Consider the following 11,708-nt stretch of genomic DNA (forward strand, 5'->3'; position numbering starts at 1 on the left):
ATTTAAATAGTCATACAAGTACCAGATCTCTGTCCAGTGTATTAGCTCACGGGCACTCACAGGGGAATTTCTAAATCCATCTGACAATGGGAACAAGCCCCTAAAATTGCCAACCACCATAACTAGGCAAGTGCAAATGTTTTAAACTTGACAAAAGTATATATTTGGGTAAAAAAGCATCATAACCTAGGAAAGTCTAATTTCTGTATTACAATTTACTCTGTTATTTGATAAATGCAGCTTTGTATACTAGCGTTATTTTAAAGTCTTCTTGAGAGGTTATCTGAAACACTAAAAGATAATTAAAATCTATTAAATTACATATACTAACAAAGTGATTGCATTCAAACCAAAAAATACAAATTTAGTAAATCCAGATAATTTTATATGACCCGTATATATATTTTATTTTATTTTTTGAGTTGGAGTCTCACTTTGTCACCCAGGCTGGAATGCAGTGGCACACTCACAGCCACCACAGCCTCAACCTGCTGGGCTCTGGCGATTCTTCCACCTAAGCCTTCCAAGTAGCTGGAACTACAGGTGTGTACCACCACACTCAGCTAATTTTTAAATTTATTGTAGAGTAGAGGTCATGCCAAGTTGCCCAGGTTGATCTCAAACCCCTGAGCTCAGGCAATCCTCTCGCCTGAGCCTCCCAAATTGCTGGGAATAAAGGGTTGGGCCACCACGCGTGGCGCCCCCTATATGTTAAAGATAATAGTCTTAATCTCTGAACATTTTCTGAGCAGAAGAGGCTCAAAATATTGTTTCTGGACTGAGACAGATAGATTTCACTAGGAGCAACTGAGAACCATACTCAGCAGGAGTGAACTGAAAGCTAGCATAGAGCTAGGGAGGTTGACGAGTGAATCTAATATATTTTTTATAACACTAGAAAAGTGGGAAATAGGGAACCCTACAGACCCTTAAGTTCTTTTGAGCTACAAAATTTAAAAGGGAGCAAGATACTGAAAAAGTTGTCAGTTATTTTATTTTTTATTTTTTTTTAGTTGGAGTCTCACTCTGTTGCCCAGACTGGAGTGCAGCGGCCGCTCCCGGCCACCGCAGCCTCGACCTGCTGGGCTCCGGCGATCCTTCCACCTCAGCCTTCCAAGTATCTGGAACTACAGGTGCATGCTACCACGCCCGGCTAATTTTTTTTTATTTATTGTAGAGATGAGGTCTCACCAAGTTGCCCAGGTGGGTCTCGAACCCACGGGCTCAGGCAATCCACTCACCTCAGCCTCCCAAAGGTGCGGGATTACAGGCTGAGCCACCGAGCCCAGCTGTCAGTTATTTTTAATCAATGAAAAATCACCTATACTTGGCTCACTCAAAAGTAGATAACGAAATAAGACAAACTGCAGCATCTGAGAAAACAACTGTAAGGACAACAATGAAGGGAGAACGGTGGGGATAGAAAGCCTGCAATAAATAAGGCACATCTATTTTTACACAGTTTAACTGTTTCCTTTCTAAAATTAGATGCTTCATACACAGTGCTTTGAAAGTCATTGCTCCTCAATGGGGCAGGAATATAGGCTCAATAATATCTTCAAAGTCATGCTCTCGAATCTTCAAATTTTTAATTATCTTCTTCCTGGGCTATTTTTTTGGTTAAATAAAAAACTGTCAGTTTAGCAGCAATTCAGCAATCTCTAACTGTAGGGCTTGCTGTAAACCTCACTGCTCTACTTAATCTGTTGCTAGTAAAAATAAAAAAATATTGGAAATTCAGATTAAATAAAGCTAGGTTCAGAGCTCATGCCCTGTATAAGGTATTTTTGTCATCAAAGGTAACTCAAACAGAATCCCTAATATAAGAGCATGATAACAACATAAAATCCTTTCACAATATCTTAAAAAGTGAAGGTGACATAATGAATGCTGTGTCAGTGCATGACAAGTTAAACTAGCAGCACTCTCTATGGCCTTTTACAATGCGGTGTCATCATCTTCCCTGAAGTCTCCCACCAGGAGTGAATGCTTGTCAGGTTCACTGGTAACAACACTGTTTAGGGAACGTTTATCAGACAGTAGTGAGTTTATAGAAGCTCTGCTGTAATTAACAATGCGGTCCAGCAAACCCAATTTAGGAGAATTTCTTGAGATGTCATCTATTCCAACATGAACGCTGATTTCTGAAGGACTCTTCTGTCCTATCTGGCTCCGGACATGCAGTTCATAATTCTCATAAGTTGGTTTCCTATAACTGAACACAAAGTGTACTAGTGTGAAATAATTGATTGTGAACTAGATACTTGTTACATGCACAAAAGAAAGGTTTGCCTGGTATGAAATGTATAGAGGTGGTCACTACTAGAAAGTAGCTCAAAATGAATTGAGTGGAGTCACATGATCTGAGAGCCAATGAAATAGATTTTAACCCCACTTGGTGCTTGTGGTTGCTATGCATAAACTACATGAAGTGAAATCATATAGCTAATTATTCATTGTTAACTAATAATAATTCTCATTCTTTTTTAAAGACAGGGTCTTGCTCCATCATCTAGTCTGGAGCATATTAGTTAATCATAGCTCACTGCAGACTCAAACTCACTGCAGACTCAAACTCAGTGAGAGGCAAGTAGCTGGGACTACAAGTGCATGAAACCATGCCCAGATAATTTTATTCTTTTTTTTTTTGAGTTGGAGTCTCACTCTGTCACCCAGACTGGAATGCAGTGGCTGCTCCCGACCACCGCAGCCTCGACCTGCTGGGCTCTGGTGATCCTTCCGCCTCAACCTTCCAATTAGCCGGAATTACAGGCATGCGCTACCACGCCTGGCTGATTTTTTGATTTATTGTAGAGATGAGGTCTCGCTGCCCAGGCGGGTTTCAAGCCCGCGGATTTCAGCAATCCACTTACCTCAGCCTCCCAAAGGTGCGGAATTACAGGCTAAGCCACTGAACCCAGCCTAATTTTATTCTTTTAAAGATGAAGTCTCCCCTTATTTTGCCCAATCTGGTCTCAGGCAATCCTCCCACTATGGCCTTCCAAAGCACTGGGATTACAGAAGTGAGCCACCACACCTGGCCATTCTTATTACTAATCCTTTGCACTTGGATGTCCCCTCTAAGGGGAAATAAAAAAACTGCTGGTGATTATACAGGACAAACTTATAAAAGAGCACATTTTCGAAAAATGTATATTTCCTTGAAGTTTTCCATTCAAATTTCATGAAAAAGCAAATAAAAAGATAGACTATATACTGAGATACATGTAAAGTGTGTGTGTGTGTGTGTGTGTGTGTGTTTGGGGGAAAGTAGAAGGATATCTTAGAAATTTAAAATAGTTACCTGAAGCCGGGCTCGGTGGCTCAGCCTGTAATCCTGCGCCTTTGGAAGGCTGAGGTGAGTGGATTGCCTGAGCCTGCGGGTTCGAGACCTGCCTGGGCAGCGAGACCTCATCTCTACAATAAATCAAAAAATCAGCTGGGCGTGGCAGCACATGCCTGTATAATTCCGGCTACTCGGAAGGCTGAGGCAGAAGGATCGCCAGAGCCCAGCAAGTCGAGGCTGCGGTGGCCGGGAGCGGTTACTGCAGTCCAGTCTGGGGAGACAGAGTGAGACTCCAACTCAAAAAAAAGAACATATTATTAATGTGGGAGGAAGAAAATGAGACTGCATTGTCTGCTTGAATAGAAAAACACCAGGTGGAAGATGTCAAATTGCTAATGCACAACATGTATCAATGAACCTGCAATACATGTTGGTGACTGTCTGACACATTAGAAAAATATAAGATATAAAACTTTGATTTTTTTGTCATGAATAAGTTCCTCAATGTACAAAATTCCATTATAAGCCAAATATCATTACAATAAAACAATTGGTTCCAATACTATACTATTTAACATGAAGTGATTAGTTTTTCACTGTTCTTTTTTTTTTTTTTGAGTTGGAGTCTCACTCCATCACCCAGACTAGAGTGCAGTGGCATGCTGATGGCCACCTCAGCATTGACCTGCTGGGCTCCAGCGATCTTTCCACCTCAGTCTTCCAAGTAGCTGGAACTACAGGCACATGCTAACGCACCCAGCTAATTTTTTATTTTATTGTACAGATGAGGTCTTACCAAGTTGCCAGGGCTGGTCTCCAACCCACTGGCTCAGGCAATCCACTTGCCTCGGCCTCCCAAAGTGCTGGGATTACAGGCTGAGCCACTGAGCCCAGCCTAGTTTTTCACTGTTTCATGGGAAAAAAAAGTAAAAGTCAGATTACTGGTAGGTAATCCAAGAATAAAACTTAGGCTGAGACAGCCAGATCTCATCTCTACAAAAAAAAAAAAAAAATTAGCCAGGCCTGGTGGTATACACCTGTGGTCCCAGCTACCTGGGAGTCTAAGGTGGAAGGATCACCTAAGCCCAGGGGGTCAAGGCTGTGGTGAGCTGTGATCATGCCATTGCACTCCAGCCTGGGTGACAGAGTAAGACTACGACTCTAAAATAAAAAAAGAGTAAAACCTACCAAGACTGACGGAGGGTGATAAAAGTAATATAAAATATAAACGTGAGGAAGCCATCATACTTACAGTTTAAGGAAGAGAGAAGAAAGTACTACTGAAACAGATGAAGCAGCCATTGCTGCAGATCCCATCCAGGGCTGCAAAACCAAACCAATGGGCATGAAAATTCCTAGGAAACAAGTTTGGGTTAGTTAGAATAAACAGTACTAAACAGATTACCAACATGTTTCTAAAACATATATACAAATCATTTATTTGTTTAATATTTCTTCAGCATTTATCCTCTTTGTGCTAGAAAAATTATGTTGTTGCCAATTTTTTGTTCTTTTGCTCTCTGTCCTCTCAGCATGTGTGTGTCCTTGTTGATAAACTGCTTTATAATTATTCTCATGTCATTTCATTTGTTTCTTTGGCTCTTAAACCAGAGAGAACAAGAAGAAAGTGATAACTATTTCTCTTATATCATTAACTCCTATCAAGTCCCTACGTTTAGGAGATTCTCGGATGTTAATAAACAGTTCTAAATTACTTTTTCTTGGTTACATTCCTTCATTTACTTTCTTTCATCTTGTTTTTCAACCTAAAAAAACCTGTTGACTACAACAGAATATTAAGTGAAAAGCAAAAAGTTCTCTGTATGCTATAATCACAATCTGTAATAACACAAAAACTGATGCAGAATAAAAAATGAATCAGTAAATAAATACATATGTCTGTGCAAATATATGGAGAAAGAGATGAAGTAATGTGGCAAAATATTAACAACTGGTGAGTCTAGGTGAAGGGTATACAGATTTTCATTGTACAATTTTTTCCAGTGTTTATGCAGATTTAAAATTTTTCAAAATATGAAGTTGAGGAGAAAAAGAACCCACTCAGAATGCTTATACATTCTTAGACTGTAACAAACATTGCTGAAAATTAAAATGATTGTTTTTAACACTACCTCTCACACCACCAGCAGGCTACAAAGAAAAGCTATGCTCAAAACTAATAAGAAGACGATAAACTTCCAATATGACACGTCTCTAATGACTTCAGAGGAAAAAATAATACTAGTTAAGAGTTACATACATACCAGCAGCTATGGGAATTCCAACCAGATTATAAATTAGAGCAAAGACAAAATTTATCCGAATCCTCTTGACTGTCTTCCTTGATAAGTCAATACTTGCCACTACATCCAGAAGATCATTCTAACAACAAAAATATTTATGGTATTAGTGAGAAAATCTAACTTACCTAATAACTTTTACATTTGATTCTGTCTATATTGAAGATTATATCTACCTTAGGGTAATATAAGAATTAACTATAAATCTCAGATATTGCTAAAACTTTGAGTCAGCCTTGGAAGACGTTTTCCAGAAAATTTCCCAAGGTTTCTGAAAACACTTTTAGGGGTATATGCTGGTACAAGGATTATATTTCATTAAAATAACTTCAGAAAACATTTGTTGAAGATAATATTATTGTAAATACATTCCTAAATCTTATTCTTCACTTTAGATGTTTGTAATTCTCAGTTGCTTAGCTGAATTGAGAACGTGAAGAGATAATTAGTAAGACTTCCCATACTCCCACCCCATATTCTTAGTCTTAGTGGCAAGGAACACAGGAATTAGGGCAGGATCATTGTGTTCAATGTGCTTTAAGACACTACAGTGATATACCATGTAAGGCAGTCTCACAATCTTCGAAGGTCAGGCCACAAAACTTACCCTTATCAAAACCACATCAGCTGCTTCAATGGCTACATCTGTGCCTGTGCCAATGGCAATTCCAACATTAGCCATTGCCAGAGCTGGGGAGTCATTGATTCCATCTCCCACCATTGCTACCCGTTTCCCCTCCTCTTGAAGCTGCTTTACTTTTGCAACTTTGTGGGAAGGTAGAACTTCAGCAAACACCTTAGTAATGCCAACCTATATGAGGAAAATAAACTCAATTCATTTCAAGAAATAACACTGAGTACTTGAAACATAACTAGGCAATAATGAGTCATCATTTTTCACCCACAAGATGTCCACACTTTAAAAGACTGGTAATATCCAGTGATAGCAAGCATGTGGAAAAATGAACTCTCTTATACACTGTTGGTGTATACATTGGTACTATCTTTTTTGGAGGGCATTTGGCAGCATCTATCAAAATGAGAACATCATTTGGTCTAGCAATTCCATTTCTAGCTATATTTTGGACAGACTTGTACATGTACAAAAGGATGCATATTCAAGGATATTCATTATTGCCCTGTTTTCAACAACAAAGTTTTCTTTTTCTTCTTCTTCTTTTTTTGTTGTGAGTTGGGGTCTCACACTGTCTCCCAGGCTTGAGTGCAGTGGCACCATCATTGCTTACTGCGTCTTCACCCCCTGGGCTCAAGCAATCCTTCTGCCTCAGCATCCCTAGTAGCTGGGACTACAAGAGTGTACCACCCACATCTGGCTATTTTTAAAAATTTTTTATGTTGCTCCAGCTAGTCTCGAACTCCTGAGCTCAAGCAATCCTCCCTCCTTGGCCTCACAATGTGCTGGGATTACAGGCATGAGCTATCAAGCCTAGCCTGCAACAACAAAATTTTCAAAATCACCTGAATGTCTATCATTAGAGGAATGGTTAGATAAATTATACTTCTATACCATGGAATTCTATGAAGCAGTATAAAAAAAAAATTGTACATGTTCAAAAATGGATGGGGGGTGGGATTAGCAGTTGAGGGAAACTGTTAGGAGAAGGAGGGGCATACCTCATCAACAAGGGTACATGCATAATCAACGTTTGTATACCTAACCCTGAATTGTACCCCACTTCTTTACAATTAAAAATATATAAAAATTAAAAATTAAAAAAAATTAATTAAAAAACAAATATGAACGAAGCTCTGAAGCAATATTGTTATTTAAAAAAGCAAACTATTGAAAAAAATCTGTACAAAATGATTCAATAGATGTTGAAATAACCAGAATTATAAATTTGTGTATTAACATAAATGTATATGAAGAGCAGCAGCTGGGGGAGAGGGAGCATGGCAAAAGGATGATAAACTTTTTACTTTATATCCTTCTGTATTTTTTATAAGAGAATGTATTCATGGCCAGGCATGGTAGCTCATGCCTGTAATCCCAGCACTTTGGGAGGCTGAGCAGGGAGGATTGCTTGAGGCCAGGAGTTCGAGACCAGCCTGCGCAACATAACAAGACCTCATCTCTACAAAATTTTTTTTTTAAATAGCCAGGTATTGTGGCATGCCTGTAGTCCCAGCTGCTCGGGAGGCTGAGGTGGGAGGATCGCCTGAGGCTGGGAGTTTGAGACCACCCTGGGCAACACAGCAAGTCCTCATCTCTACAGAAAATTTAAAAATTAGCTGGGCATGGTGGCACATGCCTGTAGTCCAAAATATGAGAGAGGCTGAGGGGAGAGGATTGCTTGATTCCAGAAGACATCACTGTACTCTAGCCTGGGCGACAAGCCAGACTCTGTCACTTAAAAAAAGTATTCATATGTTACTTGTGTTATTTACTAGAAGAAGGCATTCCAAAGTAGAAAAGAATGAAAAACTTTGAAGGTAAGGCAAATGTGGGAGTTAGGAGCAGAAAAATGGTATGTAAAAGTGGTGCATTAGGAAAATCGTTCTATTGGTGGCTTTCACAATGGACTAGAGAGGGACATGTGTGAAACTATTGCCATGTTATCTGGCATGAGATAAGGAGAGCCTAGCTTAGGTTGGTAGTGTTGGGGAAGAATTAGAGCAACATTTCAAGGAAGCATCAACAGAAACTGGTATATGGTGTCACTCAAGCATCCCACGACCTAAGCAAGTACTTTTTACTTATAAGAGTAACACACAGCCGGGCTCGGTGGCTCAGCCTGTAATCCCAGCACTTTGGGAGGCTGAGGTGAGTGGATTGCCTGAGCCCATGGGTTCGAAACCCGCCTGGGCAACTTGGCGAGACCTCATCTCTACAATAAATGAAAAAATTAGCTGGGTGTGGTAGTGCACGCCTGTAGTTCCAGCTACTTGGAAGGCTGAGGCGGAAGAATTGCCAGAGCCCAGCAGGTCGAGGCTGTGGGTGGCCGGAAGTGTGCCACTGCACCCCAGTCTGGGCGATAGAGTGAGCTCCAACTCAAAAAAAAAAAAAAGAGTAACACAAAGTCCATCCAACATAGCATGCTAATTCTTCTTTAAGGAACTAGATGTGATAATGACGATAACAGGCAATATAAATTTCTTAGTATTTAAAGACAAGAAATAAAATGTATATCAAGAATTAGAAGTTACCAAATACCGTCACTCCAACAACTAAGTAAACCAATTACCTGAGAAGCAATAGATCTAGCTGTTTTACTGTTATCTCCAGTCATCAGAACTACTTCTAAGCCCATAGATTTCAGAATATGGACAGCCAGTTCAGCCTCAGGTTTCACTTTGTCAGCAATGGCTATCAAGCCACACAGCTCATCTAATATGGGAGTAACAGAAAATAAGAGAACTTGGAATACAGTGAAAGTAGAATAATATTTTGACTTAAAATTTCAGGAAGAAATGAAAGTTGTTCAGGGCTTGGCTTAACTCAAAATATCTCTGAGTCCACACAGACTTCTTACCACAAACTCTGCAACAAACCTCTATATTTGGTTATGGAAATTTCAGAGAATGAGGTAGGGGTTACTAATAAAGTAGTAATAGTTAAATAAAAAGCAAGACCTTACTGGATGCTAAAATACTATTTTTCTTTCCTTAGAACAGGTATCTGCCAATAGCTCCAACACTTTAGCTAATTTAAATGCAAATTAAACTGAAAACTAATGTTTTTTTTTTCTTCTTAAGATAAAGCAGGCTGAGTAGAGACAAAACTGGCATTTTATACTGAAAAAATATTACTCAAATTTAATTATTTTATTCGGTTTAAAAAACAAAAGTAAAATTGTATTCTCTGCTTCTTTCCAGAACTAAAAAGGCCATAGTAAGATACTTCCTTCATATTTAGCTAGGATTACACATATTGAGTAATGAATCCCACAACTAGACCAGGCATGGTGGCTCATACCTGTAATCCAGCACTCTGGGAGGTTGAGGAGGGAAGACTGCTTGAGCCCAGGAATTTGAGACCAGCCTGGACAACATAGCAAGACCCTGTCTCTACCAAAAAAATCAAAAAATTAGTTGGGCATGGTGGTACATGCTTGTAGTCCTAGCTAGTTTAGAAGGCTGAGGTGGAAGGATCATCTGAGTCTAAGAGGTTGAGACTACAGTGATCTGTAATCGTGTCACTGCACTCCAGTCTGGGCAACAGAGTAAGACTCCGACTCAAAAAAAAAAAAAAATCACACAGCTAAAAATATATCCTAAGAAGTAATTTAACAGAAGAAAGAGCCTAAAACCTCAAAGATGTTTATTGCAGTGCTATTTACAAGAATGAAATGTCCGGAAGAGCGTACATTTCCAACAATAGAGAAATGATTAATTATAGTGTGTACATTTAATAAATTATGCAGTATCAAAATAAAGTTATATAGCAACATTGGAAAATATATATTTTTTTAATTAATTAATCTTTTTTTTTTTAGTTGGAGTCTCACTCTGTTGCCCAGGCTAGAGTGCTATGGAATGCTCCATGGCCACCCCAGTGTTGACCTGCTGGGCTCCAGTGATCCTTCCGCCTCAGCCTTCCAAGTAGCAGGAACTACAGGCATGTGCTACCATGCCCAGCTAATTTTTTTTATTTTTTATTTTATTTTATTTTATTTTTCAGTTGGAGTCTCACTCTGTCATCCAGACTGGAGTGCAGTGGCCGCTCCCGGTCACCGCAACCTCGACCTGCTGGGCTCTGGAGATCCTTCCGCCTCAGCCTTCCAAGTAGCCGGAATTACAGGTATGCGCTACCATGCCCGGCTGATTTTTCGATTTATTGTAGAGATGAGGTCTCGCTGCCCAGGCGGGCCTCGAACCCGCAGGCTCAGGAAATCCAATCACCTCAGCCTCCCAAAGGCACGGGATTACAGGCTGAGCCACCGAGCCCAGCTTAATTTTTTATTTATTGTAGAGACAAGGTCTTGCCAAGTTGCCTGGGCTGGTCTCAAACCCACAGGCTCAGGGCAATCCACTCGCCACAGCCTCCCAAAGTATGGGGATTATAGGCTGAGCCACCGAGCCTGGCCAGAAAATATTAATTAAGTAAAATAAAGCATAATAAAATAGTATGTTTACAAGAGATTCTAAATTTTTATTCAATTTTATCAAGGTGGAATTTATATAATATGAAATGTACCTACTAAAAAAATAGCATAGGTATTAATATTGTAATTCTGCAAATACACTCACATACACACATACATATATATATTTCAACAAAACTAGGGATGAAATATATGAAATTAAAACTGACATTGTATTAGAATGATGGGATTTTGAATATTATTTTACTTTGATATTATTATACTGTTCCTATTTTAGGTTTTAAAAAAATCCTTGATTAGCTTATATTTAAAACATAGACTAGGGAAGAAAATAACAAAGGATGGCATATGCAAGAGAATTTTTAAACAATTAGTAACAATTATGTGTTGCTAACATTTTCACTTTGCCTTTAAGTAAGCAATTTTTAAATAACATCTGTAGTTCATAGTCTCTCAAAAATACACATAAAACCATAACTGAGATCACAACACTGAGTTATAGAATACTTATGGAAAACCTTACCATCAATTGCCACCAATACAGCAGTCCGACCTTTCCTTTCGTGTTCAATCATGGAATCATCTACATCATTATTAATGACCAGACCATTTCTAATCATCCACTCCCGGTTACCAATGAGGACTCTGTACTGCTGAGCATTGAGAGTATCTGAAAATAAGTATAGAAGTAATATTTAGTGAATTCACTTAATCTTTATAATAACCCTATGAAGCAAGTTCTTCCTGACTAAACTTGCATGGTCACTATATTGCATTTTTGGTAGAACACAACTTACAACAGTGATTTTCAAATTTTCTAAGAACATACTGTGCTCTTCTATGCCTCTGGGCCTTGGCACATGTGGTCACCTTTACCTGATATGTCCTTATCTCTCCTGCACAAAAAGCAAACTTCATCATATTATTCAAGATTTATGTGTTTGGAAGGCTGAGGTGGAAGGATTGCCGGAGTCCAGCAGGTCGAGCCTGCAGTGGCTGAGAGTGGCCACTGCACTCCAGTCTGTGTGACAGAGTGAGACTCCAACTCAAAAAAAA

General features: G+C 39.2%; 1 protein-coding gene across 2 annotated transcripts in view; it reads right to left on the bottom strand.

Moving 5' to 3' along the window:
• Positions 1 to 1,604: 1,604 nt before the first annotated feature.
• ATP7A (ATPase copper transporting alpha) overlaps positions 1,605 to 11,708 on the bottom strand; it is a 120,520-nt gene continuing 110,416 nt past the window's right edge. For both annotated transcript variants that reach the window (XM_021719491.1, XM_021719490.1), the window contains 6 exons: positions 11,176 to 11,322; positions 8,793 to 8,935; positions 6,194 to 6,397; positions 5,551 to 5,668; positions 4,539 to 4,641; positions 1,605 to 2,215 (listed from right to left, as the gene is read on the bottom strand). In XM_021719491.1, coding sequence (XP_021575166.1) covers positions 1,939 to 2,215; positions 4,539 to 4,641; positions 5,551 to 5,668; positions 6,194 to 6,397; positions 8,793 to 8,935; positions 11,176 to 11,322 — 992 coding nt within the window. In that variant the 3' untranslated portion in view covers positions 1,605 to 1,938. The remainder of the gene's footprint in view (positions 2,216 to 4,538; positions 4,642 to 5,550; positions 5,669 to 6,193; positions 6,398 to 8,792; positions 8,936 to 11,175; positions 11,323 to 11,708) is intronic.

This window comes from Carlito syrichta, unplaced genomic scaffold (genome assembly GCF_000164805.1).
Source record: "Carlito syrichta isolate Samal-C Ts95f unplaced genomic scaffold, Tarsius_syrichta-2.0.1 Scaffold314761, whole genome shotgun sequence".
Lineage (NCBI taxonomy): Eukaryota > Metazoa > Chordata > Mammalia > Primates > Tarsiidae > Carlito > Carlito syrichta.